General features: G+C 39.4%; 1 protein-coding gene across 7 annotated transcripts; it reads left to right on the plus strand.

The window, feature by feature from the left end:
• Positions 1-718: 718 nt before the first annotated feature.
• Positions 719-22,142, plus strand: LOC110372541 (glycine receptor subunit alpha-2). 7 transcript variants are annotated; one of them, XM_021329330.3, is made up of 10 exons: positions 722-1,303; positions 11,301-11,368; positions 16,600-16,667; positions 16,827-17,065; positions 17,598-17,680; positions 18,107-18,241; positions 18,861-19,062; positions 19,304-19,514; positions 19,639-19,749; positions 20,446-22,142. In XM_021329330.3, exons 1-10 carry the CDS (start codon positions 1,212-1,214, stop codon positions 20,665-20,667), a joined length of 1,431 nt encoding a protein of 476 aa, XP_021185005.1. In that variant the 5' UTR covers positions 722-1,211; the 3' UTR covers positions 20,668-22,142. The 7 variants fall into 7 exon arrangements, with proteins under 7 accessions (XP_049695053.1, XP_021185005.1, XP_049695052.1 ...); XM_049839095.2 differs by having other exon boundaries at positions 723-1,303; positions 11,305-11,368; positions 18,107-18,268; XM_021329326.3 differs by having other exon boundaries at positions 727-1,303; positions 18,107-18,268.
• Positions 22,143-22,151: the final 9 nt, after the last annotated feature.

Here is a 22,151-nt window from a genome sequence, read left to right on the forward strand (position 1 = left end):
TAATATATATCTAACATCATGAATAAATTACAAAACTTTAGTTTGACTAAAAGGGCTCATTCGTTTAGTGTAGCATTTGAATCAATTGACCGTCGGTAGTGGCGGCGTCTTCTTACGATCCACTCTATTTGCGTACCGCGGCTGACGTTGCGAGCAAATTAAATAAATCCCCGATGTTGCACGCAAACCTCGACCTGATGAGTACGCCTGATAGCTTCCCTAATTTACTGATTTTACTCCGATGTCGTTTATTTGAGAGCTCTCATCAAAACATCGTAACAATGAACAGAATGCCGCATTTGTCATTGCAGTGTTTACTGGTTTTGTTTTATATTTTTAAAGTTAATGGTAAATACCTGGAACCTGTAACCGGTTTTTGGTTAAGAATTACATTATACTGTTTTGATGTCAACTGATCATAATTCTAAGAGAAAATACTCGTAGACCTTCGGCTTTTCAGCTTAAAGAACGGGGAGTGATGCAGAAGCGATGTTTAAACATACATCTTGATTTTACGCAAAATATGCCATGGCGTTGCTCGCGGTTATACGTCCTTGGAAATTAATATCTTGTTAGCAGTTTATTCGCTTTTGTTACAGTCACTCCGAGTAGATTTGCGAAGTCAAATGTTGTCTAACGATTGGGCACGGCAGGCGCTGTCACGCGAGCTCGTCACGCCGCTCAACCCGCAGAGCACAGAACATCGGCTTTGTCAACATTATACTTTGTTGCAATTACTAGTGGAAGTTTGATATGTAAAATTAGTTATCAGAAGTGAAACACGTGGGTCATTCACGTCACGGCCGACGTGTCCGGTCAGCACTCAAATATGAATTAAGCAGTTAATGATGGCAGCATATCGTCGCAGACGCCGAGCGTTCGTCTCGTAGTCGGTTGCGTAGCGATAGTTTTGGTCGCGTCGCGAGTCAGCCGCGTCACAGGGTGAGATCGCGCGGAAGCGAAGGTTGCGCCCGTGACCGCGCCCGCCCGCCGTCGCCGCGGTATCGGCCACCCGCCGCAGTCGCGCAGTATCGCGCCGCGCTCGCTCATCCCCGGACCTCGAGCAGCGCGGGCTGTGCAGCACGAGGGTCACCAGCCTGTGTAGTGATGTGCCGTTCATGCCGCCGATGATGTGTGGGCGGCGAGTGAGTGAAGTGAGAGTATGCGCGCGAGGTGACGCCAGGCGCCGGCCGTCGCGCCCGTAGCCCGACATGTGGACACTGCTGCCGCCGCTGCTGGCGGTGGTCGCGCTCGCCGGGGGCGCCGCCTTCACGCCCGACAGGGACTTGCTAGAGTGTGCGAGGTTCGTTTATGATGAAGGCTAGTAACGCCAACATATCAACGTATATCTTACCTAATAAGGTAAACAAAGTGCTTAAAAAATCTGCAATCGCGGAACTTAGCTGAGATCTAACATGAGCTACAAAAATAATTTTGAGGGGCACGCGATGTATTGTTCCTGCCCATTGTTACCGCGTCTACATCATAACTACTACAAAAACATTGTAGGTAATTAATTCAACACATTGGAATTAATTTAATTATGTGACTGCTTTGGAACGTTTCTGAACTTAGCCATTTTAATATTCGTAAAGGTAGCTACTGAAAATTGTAACTAAGTACCTATTGTTTAATCAGAACAGATACAGCAATGTTATTTTATTGAACAAACTTCAGTAAGGTTTACAAAAACATTGAGAAACTGCCAATTAATAAAGGGGTTAATAGTGGTTGAAAATAATATTGTATCTAGTCTAGACTAGTCTGTGACTGGTCATTAAAATTCAGAAGGACATCTTCTTAGAATACAAGCCCCAATGTTCTCGAGACCGTTCACATAACAAAACATGCGATACCTCCAACCCGACATCTTGGGGAGATGAAACTGCAGTGACTGCTATTTACCAGACAGGTCGCGTATCCTTCACACAGTAAAATATTCAGTGTTCCCATATAAATATCCCGTGTACATACAAAGTATATGTTGGTATAAATCTGGCAATCGCGCGAGACGCTAACGTGCGCGCGCGCCGGTGTCACCGCCACGGCCACGCCGCTTGGCAAGGCTGGCTGGCCGCTAGGTAAACACTAAACACCAACATCTCCTTCAGGTGGAAAACATTGGAATCCTTCTAAAACCACCATTATCTGTCAATACTAGTGATGAGGATTTGTCAAACAGCCAAATAAGTTGAAACCTTGGAATTAAACGGACTCGTCTCATTTTCTTGTAGGTAAATTTTTACTCTTAATTTGATCAGTTTTTTTCACTATTTCTACGCAGTCAAAGATGTTACTAATATGTGTATTGTCTCAAACAACTCTGTATGTCACTCTTTCACGCCTCAACTACCTATACATATGCGAACTGATTTACCCTAACATGGGAAGTAGTTCCCTAGGCCACAGCTTGATGTACATACATGACTACTAAAAGAGCCCTTTGTATTACTTTCATTCGGAAACACAATCGCAAAAATCCTTCAAAAATAAAATAACGTCAATGCAGGCAAAAGTGCAGTAAAAATATAATCTGCTTGTAAACTGCGTAAATAAATAACTGTCTTATCCTACTTTCGTGCTGAGGATGACAATTATTTGTTAAATTAAAAAGATTAATTTTATCTGAACAGTAATAAAGCCATTGACAATAAGGCTAAACTGCACATTAAATTAAAGATAGTTTACAGCATTGAGCACTTAGGTAACAACAATTAAAACGATTTCATTCATAAAGTAAGAAGTATTATTGATAACTATTAATTCACTACGGCAGTTCTTAAACCTAATTTTACCTTTAACATTGTTATAAAGCTACTAATAATATTATAAACGTTAAAGTACTACAACAAAACTACTTAAATTATTTAAATGAAATTTCGTTTAAAAAGAGCCCGCTTTAGAACTCGTGTGGAAGCTAGGTTTTCTATAAATTGAATTTGATTTCCAAAAGGTAGTAGACGGCTTTTGTCGCTCACATAATAATGATAAACGAACTAAGATGGAACAAATTAGGTAAATCTATGGGATTCTCCTTACAACGTCGTAAGCATTGCCTGTTTGTTTATAATATCAGTGTAGGCTTATTATAATCTATCCCTCATTTTACATCATGTCTCTACGATCTATCCGTAAGTATGTACCTATAATATAATGTACTGCTGTAGTAGGCAGTCAGCGTTCCATTTCAGATATTGACGCTCTTCCTGAACCGCCTAGAAACCTGAATAAGACGGAAACTTTTATTCAATATCTGACTAGGGCAAGCAAAGCCGACACACGATTGACGACTGACAACTGCACCTCTTTTACCTAAAGTAAAGTGAAACAACTGATGATGATCTATTCTTTCGATTAACTATTAAAAATTCAGTGAAACTTACATCAGTAAATCTGAAATGTGTTACCTAGTGTATTATGTATTTTTAATTGGACCGTGAACTATTGCGTGTAAGGGCTAAAGTCTAGATTGCTGAACAACACAGACTATGTTGTATTAGTAAACATTTAGAGGCTATTAATAACCTGTGTGTTTACCAAAGTAGTAGAAAACTTAATTTACAGCAAACAATTATCACCTATGTTTTAGAAACAGTTCAAACAGTCAATGTAAATGGAGCTGAAAACAACATTCTTTGTTACAACTATTAAAGCGAGTCCCTAATTATTTAAAACGCTGAACGTGCCAAAAATAATTTCACCCACACCTCCATCTGTCTGCAGAAAGATTTATCTGAATATAGAAAACAATAGCAAGTACTTACTAATGCAAACATTTTAAAATTCTCTGAACTAAAAAGACTAGTCAAAAGAAAAGCGCCAAAATAACGGGCAACAGTAAATCCATGTTGGACATAACCAGGGAGCGTCGGTGTCAAATGCATCTGAGAAATGGCGTTACATTTCACTCGAGGTAAACAGCATCAAATACATCAAACGTAATCCAGATAGCCAACCTTGTCGAAGAAGACACTAATGACCTATTGACAACAATAGCTTTTGGAGAGTGGCGCGCCAAAATTAACCCCGTTTATCACAGCTATTTGCGTCACTAATAACCCAAATATAACCCAAGTGCTCGGTTGCCGTAACTGTGACAACAGAAATAAACCCTTGCTCTGAATACCTCTCTGCAGCGGCTAGCATTGCGTCTGTCGAGCGTCGGGGCTACTGTGCGCACACGTTCTCATACACGCACCGCGCTGCTAATGTACCTCAGACGGCATTACCGACCAATACATAACTCCACATCAAATTATCTTTACACAAATACAACTTTATGTGATTGGCGAATCATGTCCATTTCGTGTTTCTAAATAGTTCGGCAAATAAACTTTGATCTGCTCCACCTCATTTATTAGTAGTATTTTGTTTTTTTCTCACCATTCTTTGAGTCAAACTGTAAAGTTTTTCAGTCATCATTTATGATCGTAAAACGTAACACCGGACGTGACACAGTGTGATGACATGCAATTTACTGTCAGAACACTATATTATTTGGGTGTAGGATTTAATGGGGCTTGCGAGAGATCTTAAGTCTTTCACTGAGACATAATTAATGGCATACATGTATACTGATACACACGTACAATTTTCTAGAATGGCAATGAACCTGTAATTTTCCTATCAGCTTTGCTTACATCTACTCGGATTTTAAACTGAGGTCCTTCACATTCTCCACAAAGTTTCCGATGCCGCATCCGGCGCCAAAGGCCAAAATAAATATACCTAATCGCCCATAGATATCGCCATAAAGACCTACTTATAGAAAAGTTAATAGAGCTCAGTAGTGTCAATTCCGTCCGATCAGGTTCTTCACCAAAATATCCTGAAATGGTGAAGCTATGCTGTAATAACATAGAATTCCTAAGCTGTAGTTATGCCATGCACAATTGAAAAGTATTGAATTGCTGTCAAACCTTTCGGTTCAAAGGTTAACAACAATTTTCTCCGAACTACACTTCCATTTAAACCTACAACAAATACTTACAGTTAGACAGCTCAGTGACAACAACAATCAATCTATCCATTATTTATCATCTTTGCTCGTTTTGCTCGATCTTCAAAAATCTCCATCGTTTTTAACGGACTGGTTAAATCTGGTTATTATGAAGATACCGTTACAGAAAATCAGCAAATCTTGTTGATTGGAGCAACAATGATTGTCGTTGCTTCAACTATTAATCACAACGCTTTTGAACTTTTTCGCTGATAACTTCATGAGTGACGATCGTGATTGGTACACCACTTCATAGTTTTAAGCTAGACAGACTATTGTCAGATCTTATTAGCTAGCCGCTAAAGACTCGATGTCATGCCTGTTCTTCCAAAAGAAGACGTTAAAAATGGAAATGCCAAAACTGTAGATAATTACCATTTAAGCAGTTCCCAAGCCCTGAGAGGTCATCAATATGCCACAAAAACTAGTTCAAGCTAATGCACAAAACAAGCTCAGAATAGCTCCAGTGACTACTACTAAGGAGACAACAAAGTCTCTTTTAAAATATTATTTTACTGGAACACATCAAAAAACTAACATTTACAACGAATATTGTACTATGGACAGTAATATATTCGGTTTAAAAACACGAAATTCTTTAGATCATGTGTGTAGTCCGTCAACCCCGTGACATGAGCAACAATGTTGATATTTTTCCATCACGCGATAGGCCACGGTTCCTAACACACGGGGCGTCTCCTCAGACGGGCTGGACGCGCGCCAGCGCTCGTCGCCACATCTCCCGCCGACACTCACAACACGCAATTATCAAACGAATACGTCTACCTCTGATGTTCACCAGATTCCATAAAATTCATGTTTCCGATCCCCGTTATAGAACCTGATACATCTTATATTGCATGTTAAATTACTCTTACATACTGTCGAAAGCGAATATCCAGGACTTAACTTGGTGTGCAATATATGGTAACTGGTCTAAGATCTTTCTAGGAGCATCATTTATAACAAAATTAACTTACGTTGATATTTTTTCTTATTATATTCAAAATGAACAAGTGCGTGTAATAATACGTTGTCAAATTGCGTGTTGCTATTACTTCTTCCGTTTAGAAACCTAACTTTATGTCATAAAATACACTGTCATCATGAATGCTATAAAAACTTCCGCATTGATTCCGCAATTAAAGAATCATATCAAAATATATTATTTATCTACATGAAAAATATTACATCCCCGAGTTTTTGACAAAAATCTGACGTGTTCACTTACATCCCAGTTAGGCTGAAGATATACAACACCTTATCATAGATAGGGTTTTAGCAATTCGTCAAGTAGGTATTTCCGCAAACATAGTCAAAGCAGGGTACCTATAGGTATTTGTCTGATTTGAATCTTTTTCATTAAAAAAAAGCTAAATTCACAGACTCACACAAGTTTCAGGAGACTAAATTTTTGCGTAATTTAACCCCCAACAAGGTGTGTGGTTCTTTGTAGGAAAATATCAAATGACCCTGATTAGTGGATGCAGCGTGAGGAAGTATCAGACTGACTCTTACTGACTATACCCACCATGTTTTTTCTGGAGCCCTGTGTGTACCAGGGCCGCGGTAACTCTTTCGAACAATCTCGCACCCCCGGGAGGCGTTCTACCTAGATCTTAACCCTGTTTACGCCAGTTTGGATAACCCGCACTGCTCGCGGACCAAGTCGCGGGTGACCAGCTAGTTCATATATAAATAACCTACAAATCATAGGCAATCATGATCCCAGAACGAAAATAGAACAATTTAGTAGTGAACATCTTTATAAATAGCTCTAGTAATTGCTCCTAGCGCCATAATGAGTCTGATTTGAGATTCATCGTCAGTGGGCAAACAAAAATGAATCTTGTAATTGAACCGATTGAAACAAATTGTGATTCAGCTGCCTTCGTGACCGTGTTTTGTTTTTTTGCAACACTTTTGTATTGCAAGAATGAATGCGGTATAGGTTGATGCTCTTTTGGAATTCATGACTGTTACATATAGGTAAACCTTCAGTTAGAACTTACGTTTCGCGCATTATGAGACAATGCGGTAATAAAGCAGTGATTAAAGAGCTGTGAATATTAAGTTGAAGATGATCTCCAAAAAACATTTTCAGAAGTCATACATCTACAACTTCCAGATGTACCTTATATTTCATGTGTTTTGCGATCATATTGTAAAACTTGTGTATGTAAATGCAGTGGTAGGGCGCGTCATTTCAGCTTAGACGAGCTCTACAGAAACAAATGGACCTAGTCGTACGCAATTCGCTCGCCAAAACGTTAATGCTCCAAACATTTCACATCCATGTGCAAACAAACAAATAGAGGCACTGACAACTGTTTTGATTTACTACCAAGGGTAATCTTTGATTAACTTCAAAGACGGCTATTTTAACCCAATGGTTGAATGGACAGAGTTTTGCCTTTAAAGACGTCAATATTTCTCAAAATAAATTAAAAAATAGTTTTTTCATTTTGTTCAGTGTGTATTTGTTAAGATCTTTCTACTTCACCTTTCTCTATATCCATCGATCTCTTCTCTTTTAAGCCTCTCATTGCCATCCAACAATATCATTTAGATATATTATTGGATGCTAATGATAAAGATACACTTACGTACTGATGCTTATGATGACTACATATCATAGCACTTTAAACACAGATGTTATTTACTTCATTCATTAGTGTAACAAATAACACAGACATTAGCTCTGTCCGCACTATGCCGTAGATATCATAAGGTTTGGATACTTACTGATGCAGGCGTTGACAGACCATGATAAATGATTTCATTAATATTGGCGAGCTGTGTTTTTGCACTTCTCTGTCAAGCCGGTTTATCCCAAACACTTGACAGAATTTGTACATCAGTAAGGTACGCCAAGTTGTTCCTCAGAATAATTTAATGGTATGTTATGGAAAAAGGTGAAGGAAAACATCTTGAGGAAACCTGGACCATACCTATAGTCAGAAATCACCAACCCGCATTGAGCAAGCGTGGTGATTAATGCTCAATTTTTCTCCGTGTGAGAGGAGGCCTGTGCCCAGCAGTGGGACGATAAAAAAAGGCTGTAACAGTAACAGTACCTAGGCATGTTATGGGAAGTTTGATAAGTCTGACCACTATTAATAATGGCCGGTCTGTATTCATAATGTCCGACTCAATTGGGCAATAAGATTAAAACAGCATGATTAATCAATTTTCCCGGTCATTATGTATAGGTAATAAATACCCACCCGATCTTGCGAAAAATAATAAAATAGGTGAACTGTTGTGTTTTTGTTTATTAAATGAAATAAAAGTAACATTTTTTTTTTCTTGAAGATGTAACAAAATATATACCTACATAGTAGTTAAAAATATAATGTATGTATAGGTTTAAGAAAAACTGTTAGAAAATAAATAACTCACCTATTCCTTTTTAAATGAATGTTTATTTTTCATGTGGTTACTTAACTTGGCATTAATCATTCTTTAAAGAAATTAAGTCTGACTAATTAAATTACCCTTTAAGTTACCTTCGCTACACTTACTACAAAACTTGCGTGACAATATTAACCAGAGCATATTATTGTTTGAACACAAAAAGTTGCATTGATGACCTAGAACGATAAAGATTATGTACCTTTAATAATATTATTATTATTCATCTTTCTTTGTTCCGGGTTACACTAAACATGCGATTTTCATAAGTCGCTATAATTACTTACAACCTGGTTGTAGCTAATGTCCACAAGGTTAATTCGAAGCCGTGCAGTTCATTACGGCTTTTCAAGGAAAGTCATTATTAAAAATGCCATAAAAATGTGTCGTTGGAATACTAATGAACATAATGTTAGTATTAAATTAACAAATGAACTAAGTTTTATATAAAACTCAGCTAATTTTAAACACAGTTTACATACTCGTAAGTTGTATTCTAATTTTATTTACCTACTTAATAAAAATATAACCAGAAAAAGAAAATGTCACAGCTTCATCTACAATTCCGATCGTACGTCAGTTTATTTTGAATTTCCTACGAAATCCACTATATACACTACACTATAAATATGTACTTGGAAATCTCGTTGATCATAGTTTGTTTATACATAACGAGCGCATCGAATATTCCCTCTATAGGTATCTATATTCTCTATAAAAGTACCTATACAATACTACTGCTGTAAGGTACAACCGAACTACAACCTCGGTCTTTATTAGGTCAAATATTCTGCGCTCATGCCATAAACGCCATGTGCTACCTACAAATATTTCGCTTTACGTATAAAAATCTCACAAAACTATTTCTTTAATAAACCAGCTTATTTATCTAGTGGTTTCCTGTTGTGGTTTCTGTGTAACATCAACAAACGCTTATGTAATTAGGAACCTTTTTAATTGAAGCTCTGCGTTACCTTACACTACAAAATATATTTACCTGAAAATACATATTGAAACATGAAATAAATATTTCACGGACGGACTATCGTCACTTTCCAGTAATTATCCGAAATCTGTGCTAGATTTTTTTTACAAAATTTTAATGATTTTATTCTCAACTGTCATAATAACTTAAAACCTATTTAGAACCTACCATAGAACATAAACAGTCAGCAATAGCTAGGCAAACTCTTTAATCGCTGGCACTTGTTATTCGTGAATTGCATCGCACAAATAGGCTTAGCTTACCACCTGTATCGGCTATAATCCATTCATGCAACGCAACTGCTTACCTTCGTCCTAATTGTATTAGTTCTCCGCGGTACACATTGTGTTCTTATATGAATTAACACTATTTCAACTGGATATTACCGGTCAATTGTATCCATGGCATTGTTTTCCGTAGTTACTTAGTAACTTTATGAATACTTAAATAAATTCATTCTTTAAGTGTTTAAAATTGCAGATTTGATTCTTAATTCTAGAAAATATGCACAAACTAAATAAAAGTCTCAAAGATAAATCTTTTCCCATTGATTGCAAATACTTACTTATTTATATCTACAATATGCTGTTGAAATGTAGGACGAAACATAATTAAACTGTCAACTTGAAGAATACCTTTTCCTGCAATCACGTAAACCTACATACAAATAGGTAATTTACTGTTTTCGAGAAATTGCATTTACGTAGGAATATTAACAACATGGTAACGTTGAAATGAGTAAAATAAATAACCAGTTTATGTCAAAGCGAAAGATATACTCCTGTAATTCATATAACCTGAAGGCGAATGCTTTGAAATGAAAACTGAATCTCAAACTAAATATACTAAAAATGCTCTGCTCTGATGTTTATGTTCTAAAAATAGTTCCTCCTAAAATAACGGCAAATGATTAGTTGACTTCCAATTTGACCAATAGAGTCGATATGGTCAAAATCTTTGTAAGTTCTAGTAAAGTGCACTGAACCATTTTTCTCTAACAAGTTATACCATAACTTCAGGCAAAGAAGAATCTACCGATAAGTCTGCAAAAAATAATGGCAATATCTTCCCAAGACATGAACAGGATATTTGTCTAATTAATTACTTCGCAGCGTGTCTCACACAGCTAAGACACGTCACAGCAACAATTACTTTAGATTACATCCATTATTGCGATTACCTGCCGGTTGTGTTCTGATATGAAGTGTTACTACATCTAAATTAACCTTTGTTCGCTTTCATAGGGGTTCTCAGGTTCCAACTTACATTATTAATTGATAGTTGAGAATCACCCTTTTATTCGTCATCTTAGAGACATGTATATTCTTCCTCGTCAGTTTTATTGGTTTAGTTTTGGATGTGGCCTTTTCTGTTCCCAAACTTATTAGTACAATGCTTGCATAGGCTTATTTCCATCGATGTTTTAACACACTATGATGAATGAAATGCTCGATTCAGGTTTACCTGAAAGGTTACTTTAGCAACCTTATAATTTAAGACTTCTTGGAAATTATAGCTGAGACTACTTAAGCTTGTGTTTGCAATTTACCAGACAATTTACTTAGCTAAATTCTGAACTCAATTGTAAGGTTTCAGCACATACTTCAGTACCTGACATTGAACAACTTAAACCTACTTTGTTCAGAACTTAATTAGCCTCTATTACCTATAATATGAACCTGGGATATAAAATAGAAGATTAAGTATCTTTATCTCTGAAGTCAACCGTAATGGGTCTTTTCACGGTTTCAAGAAATTGAACAGATTAAATCTGAGCTCGATTTCGGTTTTCGGAATTTCGATGATGCAATGTATAATTACTTTGTTTCAGTCTTATATGTTCCCAATTCACTTAGGAAGCCGATATATTTAGGTGTCTAATTTATCGTAACTTTTTTTCAGCCAGATCCTGTACATGGACCAGCATGTATACGATATTCCAAAAAGCTACAACAGAAACATTCCACCCGGTAAGTGTATGACTACCTATATATGAATTTATATTTTTCACATTCAATTAAGAACCTAAAATATAGGCAGGTATAATCTCTCCCTTAACTCTCCAAATACTATCCGATAAATAGCTGGAGTCTCCGTATAAGTGAGGTCTATTTTTAAAAACATTTTAAAATTAGATTTTTAGGTAGGTCATATTTTTATAAAGTCACGCGTAGATATGAGGTCGGCCCACTCTGCTATCCACTTAGCACCGGACATTATTCAGCACAACCTCGCCACGGCCGGTGCTGGCCGCAAACCCAATCATTAGTCAAACTGTAGGTGATTGTCGTACGTCAACAATCGCTTCTAATTATAACCAATCTACCTTCTTACTAAGGCAACTTTGAAAACCTTATCGCAAAAAATACTGGCCGATTAAAAAATGAACAAAATAAGCTGTTCCATCTTCAAAATGATGGTATTTCTTTCGCCTCACTAATTCTGATTAATCATTTTAGTGAATCAGAATAATTATCATATTTTATACGCGACGAGACGTTCTGTGTCTAAAACAAAAGTAGTAAAACTGAAATCCAGTAATCCTAATGGTTTTGCATCACGAACATTCACGGACGTTTACCTATAGATACGAACAATATCTAGGCGTATCGAACGACGACGACTTGCTAAATCTATTTAGAATAACGTTCATATGTTATGTTAATAAAAATCATATCGACAGAAAGCAACAAAATCTAGAACAACTCTATTTTCAGTTTACTCATTAGACAAATGCGTGATATTCCAATGATGAGTTATACATAGTATTGAACTTATTTATCACATTGTCAGCCATCCCAAAAGTGGCGTCGGTACCTACTGCTTGTGACCGAGTTCAGGGTTTCCCACAGCGTTCCGGGAATACTAGGTAATTGATGGATGGTTAGGTACAAGAACAGAAAACAAACGATCTATAGAAATATCGCAACCCTTAGCTATAATTGTCTTGGTTGTTTAAGTACATTTTGGCTTGGAGTAGGTAATTCCTTCGAATGCACTCTCTGTACTTATGTGCAAAATTCGCGGTGATCACTTTAATAAGCTTTTGTAAATAATGATTTGCATAGCATTAAAGTACCTAAAATGTTTTAGTAATTAACTTTCATATAGGTATATTTTTTTGTAATTTTCATACTAATCCAAACCAACTACTTCAATATCCGTTACAATTTGATATCGCTGAATCGCGAGAGCGTTTCGTTTCCTACACGGCTTGGTTATATTACCTACTGTTGCGGGTTTTAGCTCGTGATATCTCCGCGGCCGACCGCCGTAAACTCATTGATTAGCCAGTAGGTAATATATACCAACTATGGCCTGATAACATCTATAAAAGATGATTAAAGCTGCATCCGTTTCAGGTGGTTTGGCTTTGGCACTTGCGCTGATGGCTAACAAGGCCTATACGGGAGCGACATCGCCGGTCGCAACGTCCGCAGACAAATTGAGTTCCTGGTGATGTTGGAGGCTGTGCCATTCGTTGGTGACGTAGATCGCGTTTTTTGGAGAGCAGATCGAACCAGGCACTGTCATGCGCGACCACTCCATCGGATAATTTTTTCCTCCAACTATCACGGTCATCAGAGAGTTTTTCCCAGATGTTCGGGTCGATTTTAAACGATACCATGTCGCGTTTAACGCTATCTTTAAATCGCAACAATGGCCGCCCAACTGGTCGCTTGGCATCTGATATTTGGCCGAGGAGAGTTTGTCTTGGCAAACGAGAAGGTTCCATCCGCTGCACATGCCCTAGCCAGCGCAATCTTCTTTGTTTAAGAAGTGCGGTTATGCTAGGTATGCACGCCATACTAAGCACCTTCTCGTTTGTTACTCGATCCTTCCAAGAAATATCCAATATGCGCCGGAGACAGCGCATATGGAAGTTGTTTAATCTCCGCTCCTGTTTAGCATACGATGTCCAGGTCTCCGCGCCATACAAGAGTATGGATAAGATGCATGTCTGGTAGATAATAATCTTAGTCTTAACTGTTAGATATTTGTTGTGCCAAACTCTTGCGCTCAGCTTCCCGAACATCGTAGAGGCCTTACCGATGCGGCTGTTTATTTCGGCGTCCAGGCAAAGGTTATTTGTGACTGTGGATCCCAGGTAGCAGAAGTTTTCAACAACCTCCAGTGGTGAACCATCCAATGAGATTGTGGGTATCTCAGTAATCCCCTGCGTCATAATTACCGTCTTCCTTTCGTTGATTGACATAGAGAATTGCTTACAAGCTTTATTAAACCTATCCAGCATTTCCTGAAGTTGCGATGGGCTTGAAGCAACAAATGCTGCATCATCCGCAAACAGTAAGCTATCAACGATAATATCCTGGCGATGTTTTTTGGATTTAAGGAGCGAAATATTGAAGAGCTTACCATCCACCCTGGTGTGAAGGTGTATGCCTTGTTGATTATCTCCGAACGCAACTTTGAGGAGTACAGAGAAAAATATACCGAACAGTGTTGGTGCTAGTACACAACCCTGCCGGACCCCTCTTCTCATGTCAAACGGGTCAGATGTATTGCCCTTATAAACAACAGAGGCTTTCATGTCTTCATGGAAAAGCCTTATTAGGTTTAACAGCTTCGGTGGACAGCCAATCCTCTGCAGCACAGCGTATAGTCCCTCCCTGCTCACAGTATCGAATGCCTTGTTAAGGTCAACAAAGGCCGTTAGCAGAGGTGTTCTTTGTTCCCTACACTTTTCCTGAAGTTGCCGGAATGTAAATATCATGTCTGTGGTAGATCTTTGTGCGCGAAAGCCACACTGAGATTCAGGATATACTCGATCAGCTAGCAATTGTAACTTGGAAAGGATCATACGACCAAGTAGTTTGCCAGCTATACTTAGTAAGGAAATTCCACGGTATGAATTGCAGTCGCCGCGGTCGCCCTTTCCTTTGTACAATGTGATGATGTTTGCATCGCGCATATCCTGAGGGATGTATTCTTCATTCCAGCATTTCACAAAAGTTGTAGAGTATAGGGCCCACACAACGCACCTTGATAATTTCAGCTAGAACACCGTCAATTCCCGGACTTTTACCACGCTTTAGCTGGTTGATAGCGGTAATAAATTGCTCAACTGTAGGTACAGCGTCGAGCTCGGTGCAAACAGGTAACTCGGGGAACATTTGAACTGCTTCGGGCTCTACACCAATGGGTTGAGAGTAGAGATTTGAGTAGTGTTCTACCCATCTATGAAGCTGCCGATCCGCATCTAAGATGCAAGAGCCGTCAGCCTCCTTTAGGCGAGCTGTTTTGTTTGGTAAAGGGCCCAGCGCTTTCTTAATAACCGAGTATACGCCAGAAAAGTTGCCAGTTGAAGCATGACTCTGAATACTCTTACAAAGTTCCAACCAGTAAGAATTGGCACAAAAGCGCACATTGCGTTGGAGGTCTGCTTTGGCTTTAGACAATTCGCCGCGTGTCGTACTTGTCCTTTCCGTCCTTTCCGTGACTTTAGTGTCCCTGAACCTATCCCTGCTATCCCTCCCATCCTTTCCATCTCCTCAAGAATCCCAATCCTTTCCCCACAGAGACGGTCAACTCGAAATAAACCCGGTGGTGGTGGAGCCGTAAGCACCTGCAGCGAATCCGACTCCGCACGTAACGACTCGTCGTTCCTGTGGATCCAGTCGGAGACGCCGAGAGAGTGGTGTAGGTCTTGGGAAAGCCTGCACTATCTTAATTGCATCCCAGGCGATGCAGCATCCGTGGAGAGGTCACTTCACCCACTACAGCTATGCTGTGTGGAAAACAACACGGGGAGTGGCAGTGACCGGTTATAAGTCCAAGCAGATAGACGTAAGCGCGGACGCCAGGGGTCACTCTCGACAGTGGGAGGGTCCATCGAAGGCCCATTGACTAGTTACCGCCCGCTTCAAGCCGGGCAGCCCCCGGCCAGTAAGGTACTCGTCCGTCTCGGTGCTGGCCTGTTTCCCTTGGGTGTGGGAAGCACTAGTATAACTAGAGTGTCGGTGCCGTTAACGATTTCACCTGCGGCAAAAAGAAATAACAACAATAAAAAAACTCCGAAACGCGAATCCATGCGCTTTGGTACATGGAATGTCCGTACTATGAGGACAGGCTTCCCGGACACCTCTGGAAGCTCTGATTGCACTCAACATCTGCGCAAAACTGCGGTAATAGACGCGGAACTTTGGAGACTCAACATAGCTGTAGCAGCTCTTCAAGAAACCAGATTACCTGATGAAGGTTCATTACGTGAGACCAACTACACGTTCTACTGGAAAGGAAAGGAATCTTCCGAAAGTCGCCAACATGGAGTAGGATTTGCTGTAAGGAATGACCTACTCAGTGCAATAGACGATCCTCGAGGAGTGTCGGAACGCATTATGACGTGTCGTTTAAGCACAAGCAGCGGCTTTGTCACCTTAATATCCGCTTATGCACCGACTTTAAAATCTTCTCCCGAATCCAAAGACCTTTTTTACGACCAACTATGTGAAACGCTAAGTAGGGTTCGGTCAGGGGAACGCCTAATTATCCTAGGGGATTTTAATGCACGTGTGGGTCAATCGCATGCATCCTGGCCAGATTGTATGGGTAGTCACGGTGTAGGGACATTAAATGAGAACGGACAACGTCTCTTAGAATTCTGTTCGCAGAATCTGCTTTGTGTAACCAATACCTACTTTAAAGGAAAGTTTATGCACAAAGTGTCCTGGAAACATCCTCGCTCAAAACACTGGCATCAGTTGGACACCATATTGACTAGAAAGAAGAACTTGGGGGACATTCTGCACACTCGAACATTCCATAGCGCAGATTGTGATACCGACCACTCACTCGTCGTCACCACGGCATCTTTTTGCCCCAAAAAGATACATTCGTCGCGATCTATAGGTAGTAAAAAATTGAAAGTACCAACGTCAACATCCAAAGATGAGATAGCTTCTTACCAGCAGCTAATTAAAGAAGAATCAGCTTCTTGGGATCCTGACATGTCAGCCAGCGAGGAATGGGTTAAAATAAAATCTATTCTCACGGAAACTGCGGCAAAAGCATTCGGCTACAAACCTACATCAAAACATGACTGGTTCCAAGAAAACATCGACCATCTTCAACCATTTCTGGATTTAAAACGTCAGGCGTCACTGAACTATCGACAGAATATACCAACAATGTGTCATTATTTCAACGATCCAAATGTACAAGTTGTTTGTTGTTTTTCCAGACAAAAACACGACGGTTTACGTGGGGGTGAATGTCAACCGGGTGTCTGGAGTTGATGAAAATAAAGAGGTAATGTCAAACGCAACTTTTCTCGTATCCGTAGACTTGGTCATCTCTAATTGCTAAGTTGGTGTACCTGGCATCATCACGCTTTCATAAGAACCATTACAATTTTATTTTGTTATTATTGAGTAACCATTGATTGACGTCTGTAACGCGCTCCAATAGTCCGCATGGTCTCCGCAGGAGATAACGCTGGACGTGTTCCTGCAAGTGTCGTGGGCAGACAGCCGGCTGCACGTGCCGCCCAACATGCCCTTCATCGACCTGCCGTGGGAGTTCCGCGCGCTCATCTGGACGCCAGACCTGTACATCTGGCAGCTCCAGACCATGAGGATCCTCTCCGTCCTCCAGGAGATGGCGTCGCTGCGCCTCTACTCCAACCGCACCGTCTCAGTCAGTATTGGGTTCGTCCATCACTTTATATTTTATTCTACCGCTATTTATTCTCACACAATCTTGAAACATAAACATACGTCAAATTAACGTCCAAACATAATCATCATAAAACTTTGCCTTCAGAGTTTAGCTTTTAATCTAACGTTTATTTATGAACCGTATTTATACATCTCGTATAAAACGCATGGCCGACAATAAGTCGTAAATTGCAGACTTGATAAACGACGTCTAATTTGATAATCATGATGAAGCCAAAAAGACACACCATTGAGCCCTGAAGTACAGACAATATTCAATAAACATATGAGTGAGTACAGGTATTCAAACAAATAATTTAAATCTATCCTGGTGAGGTGACAGATTTATGAACCAATCGATATGTATGTAGGTAAAGAAATGCTGAATGATCATGAAGTATGGTAGATGGATAAAGTTTTCAATGATTGCAAACATGCTGACTCAAAAGTAAATACGTCATGTTTCTATTAATGTGTACCTAATTGACGGGACATTAACTATTGTTATAATTTGCTTTTACAGCGCAACAATAACAATCAAGTGCGAGATGGACTTCGTTCTGTATCCTTTGGACGTGCAGAACTGCGCCATCGACTTCAGTAGTTGTAAGTACATTTCAATCCCTTATATAGTAATATCCCTTAGTTCTGCGTAAGTTCCTATTAGAAGGCTCCGTTAAATTAATAAATTGTCTATAAAAAGTTGTTAACTTGGTCTGAAGAAGCGGAATATTTTCTAATAGCTCCGTACACGCGAATAAGCTATCCAGGTCATCAGCATCAAAAAAATTAACCTACTCGCAAAATAGCTTTAAGAAACCCAACAGAAAAGTTTCAGGATCATAAAAAGTGTTTTGATTTCTTAATGCTAAACAAAATTACATGTTTTGTCTACACGCCAGTTGTTCGACTTTGGATTGTTAAATGTTTTTATAGATAGGTATCGTAGAGTCGCTATTAAACCGTTTACAATTACAGAACATGAAGCCAGTTTACGATGATCTATTGATACAGGTTTTGTTGACTTTTCAGATAAATACACAACGCAGGATGTGCGTTTCGAGTGGCGGGAGGTGGCGCCGTGGCTGGGCATCGGCCCGGTGGGCAGCGAGCAGCGCAGCGAGTTCCGACTGCCCAAATATGTGGTCACCTTCGTCACGGACAAAAGTAATCATATTCGCAATTTTGGTGAAGGTAAATGTATATTTATTGCTTTGCGCTTGTGTTTGCGCCTCGTAACTAACTACGTACCTATTAACGCTAACGCGCTGTTGCTATACGCTGGCATGTCGCCCGCACTGCTTGGCGCGGATGATCACAATGGATCGTTATTGAACAAGTTTTAAATACAGAAAAATACCTCAATATTTCACAAAACTTTAAATTGATTATAACATCCGTGCCTCGCAACATCTTCCTTTCTGTGAACGTCTGTGACGCACGATTTTATTTTTTTGTTGTAAAGTTGATGTCGAGTGTTTTTGATGTGATCAAATAGAATTGTTACTGAAACTCTTTACTCATTAACTGCAATAATCAAATATGGGAATATGACCAGAACCACCCAAATAGTGACGTATTCCGAGTTGAAACATAATTTGCTCCTGAGGCAATAGAATGCAGGGATGTGTTTAGGTAAGTGTAGAAATTATAGAACACTGTGTATAGTATTTTGTAGATAGTTATTGTTCTAGATGTTAGGTAGGTACTCACTTGCACTGACCACTAAACACGTAGGCGTAGGGCAACTTGAAGATAAAATATTCAATATGTTTGACGTCTGTAGGGGAGCATTCTGCAGCGCGACTGCAGATCAAGCTATCCCGGGAGTTGCGGAGCTACTTGCTGGAGAGCTACCTGCCGTCGTCACTGTTCGTCATCATCTCGTGGGGCAGCTTCTGTGTGATCCCTGAGATCGTACCCGGCAGGATGGTGTTACTTGTCACCACACTGCTCTCTCTTGTCACCATGTTCGACACTGTCAGGTAGTAAGCATTGCCCTTTGTGTACGTTTTTTTGCAATACTACAAGTCCTTTTGTTCATCCTTATCAGCAATGGTATCTTCCTTTTCTAAAAATTTGTGTCACAATTACTACTTCAGAACCTTTCTTATCACATGTCCTTCATCTCTTTGTTTTACATGACTCATGACTATACCATATCCATCACCAGAACTTTAAACGACGATGTCATTTTAAAAACTATGAATTGTATTTTTGTGATTGTAGCACAAACTCGCCAGACGCGCTTGAGCTGAAGTGCATCGAAGTATGGTTGATCTCATGCACGATATTCGTGTTCCTGGCGCTCATGGAGTACTTCGTGGTGCTGTTTGGCATCCGCTACGACAAGAGCTGGAGCCGGCGGCGCGCGGACCTGCGCCGAGCTGCCTCCGCCGCGCAGCTCGCGCCGCCGCCGCTACATATCAATCACTCACAGGTCAGTTAGTAGACCGAACTCAGAATCATTCCACCACAATACGACCCACTTTATTATAAACGGCATGCGTCAAAAATCTTCTAAGAGCTGGGCAACACTAAAGCGCGGGTGTTTGCCTCCACAGAGGCTGAGCACGCCGGTGACGGGCACGCCGCAGGGCGGGATGTTCTCGCCCACCTTGAGTGTCGAGGATGACGGCTTCAAGCAACAGATGGAACACCAAACCATCCAGAGGGTAATTACGCCACCTGAATTCGCTCATTACATAGAATACAAAACCCCCCAGTACAGTGTAGCATTACACTGCATGTGAAATACTTAACATACCACGTATTATTTAGGTGCATTAATTTTTAAACTTAGGCCACCAATTTCTAGTCTGTCTCGGGAAGGAATTGGAGACAAAATAAGGTTGGATGTGAAACAAGATCAATCAGCAAGGTAAAATATGAATTTAAAGCAACAACACCGCACCGTGTGGCTATCGTAAACGCTGCAACACAACTTACAACAGTAACTAGTTTAGACTGTATATTCCTTGCAAACCTAAAACTTGATTTTACAGGCAAGCATAGTGCATGCCAGAGAATAATTTTACATAGGTAACTTTGTATTGGTGGTAATCTATTGGTGGTGGTATGATTTGTAGAGTAATTAGAAATTAAACGGTCACAGCAGTAATTGTAGTTAATGAAACTCGGCTAACTTGAGCTAGTAGGATTACAAGAACGTAGGTAACGAATAAGCATTTCGCACTGCTTATAACACTGTGTTACAACGGTAGGAGTAAGTTGATGTTGAACTAGCAATGGCTACAGAACTATTATAGAATGTGTGTAGACCAGTGTTAAAATTTGAAAGCATAGTTGTAAAGAGAATGAATGTAAGAGCTGAAAACTGTGTGAGTGATGAGTGTGGTTGTTGTTTGAAGGACTCTCCGATACTGGAGTCGATGCCGTCGGGGAGCGGGCCGAGCGGGTTCCTGGCGCGGCTGGGGCAGGCGGCGGACCGCGGCGTGATGTTCTGCGGCGCGCAGCACGGCGCGCTCGACAAGTTCGCGCTCATGGTGTTCCCCATGTGCTTCTGTCTGTTCACCGTCATCTACTGGAGCACGTACCTCAGCGAGGCGCATCGGGCCTCGCGCCTCAAGTGAACCGAACCCACTTTGTGATCATAGTGCCTATGCAGACCGACTGTTGTGTATATATTAGACGAATTACTAGTCGAATTATCAATTTTAACGTGTGACCCTATAATGTTAAGTTTAATTCAATCTAATTAACGAACAATGTTGAATAGTTTTAACGCGGCGTTATGGTGTTTCTAAGGAATGTCTTCGTACATACATACGCTATTGTTTAAGTTTGTTATGAATTTTTATTTCAAATACCTATTACATATTTAATGATCTTATAGAACCTAAGAATAGAGCTGTAAATGTGCCTTTGAAAATGCGGTTTCAATTGAATAAGATTGAGGACTGTTAGTAGGTACTAAATTCTAAAATTAAACCTTACTCTAGGAATGCTCAGAAATAAGAAATCATTTCGAGAGATTTAAAAAAGAAAGCGTAATATAATGAAAACAATAATATCGTTAAGTACGTAAGCGGGCAGTTTGGGGACCACAGTTGAGCTCAATAGTACAAAAACTATGCTAAGGAAAATGCCTTTCTGACTCGGGTGCCTTTTGCCTTGTTAGTTCAATGAATTTTATCGAAAATGATTTTCTCTATCTACTTAAAGACGAGGTTAATAGCCTTGTGAGTCTTAGTACAGCTTACATGTACAAAATATTTGTAATGGAGTGTTTCTACATTGCTTTTCTATCACATCTCCTTAATAGGTAATTGAATAGCCTGTTTCTATAAAACTGTTTTTGTTTTAAACCATAGCCCTAACTTTGTGATTCATGATATTTGTTTTATTTTTCTGGAAGCCATTTTCTGTATAATATAAGATCATGTTCCCGATCCCAAACTCATTAATGGCATTTAGACAAATGCCTAAAAGTAGGTACTTAAGCCTACATTGTAATATAAAGTTATGTAAGTTTAGCAAGTAAATATGTATTAACTAAGGCCTGAGATAATACCGATATCATAGAGATTGTAGTGCTCATTTAGATTTATTAACTTATTATAAATACTAGCTTGTAGGTTGTCATCCTAAGATAATTTTATACCTTAAAATTATGGAGAATGTTAATTTTATGCAACATACGACATTTGTAAAAATATGCAATGCCGAAATTGTACGAATTTATAACGAATTAATTGCTTTAAATTGAAGTTCAGATGTCATGATCAGTTCTTTTTAGAAAACCGGAGAAACAACACATTTGATTGATGCTAATCACACTTAGGTAATTTCCTAAGTATGACAAAAATTACTATAAAATCATGTTGGTTGCACTGTGCATCCATGATTAAAGAATTATGGAATAAAACAGATATTTGAGTGACCTTACGATCTTTGGAATGTAAGATCAACTAAAGACGACAGTAATAGTTATTTACAGAAAAAAAATGAATTAAAAGAACTTTCGGAGTTAAACTAAGGTTAAAGGTATGATGAGCTCTGGCTAATTTCTCCCTGATTCGATGATAAAATAACCAAATAACTCGAACGTAATAGT

This window comes from Helicoverpa armigera, chromosome 9 (assembly GCF_030705265.1).
Source record: "Helicoverpa armigera isolate CAAS_96S chromosome 9, ASM3070526v1, whole genome shotgun sequence".
Lineage (NCBI taxonomy): Eukaryota > Metazoa > Arthropoda > Insecta > Lepidoptera > Noctuidae > Helicoverpa > Helicoverpa armigera.

Bases quoted from the DNA above. Each gene is read 5' to 3' on its own strand.
- LOC110372541 (XM_021329326.3), top strand. From the start codon at position 1,212: ATGTGGACACTGCTGCCGCCGCTGCTGGCGGTGGTCGCGCTCGCCGGG. The intron at 11,369-16,599 runs GTAAGTGTATGA...TTGTTTTTCCAG, and splicing joins CAACAGAAACATTCCACCCG to ACAAAAACACGACGGTTTAC. The intron at 18,269-18,860 runs GTAAATGTATAT...TGACGTCTGTAG, and splicing joins TATTCGCAATTTTGGTGAAG to GGGAGCATTCTGCAGCGCGA.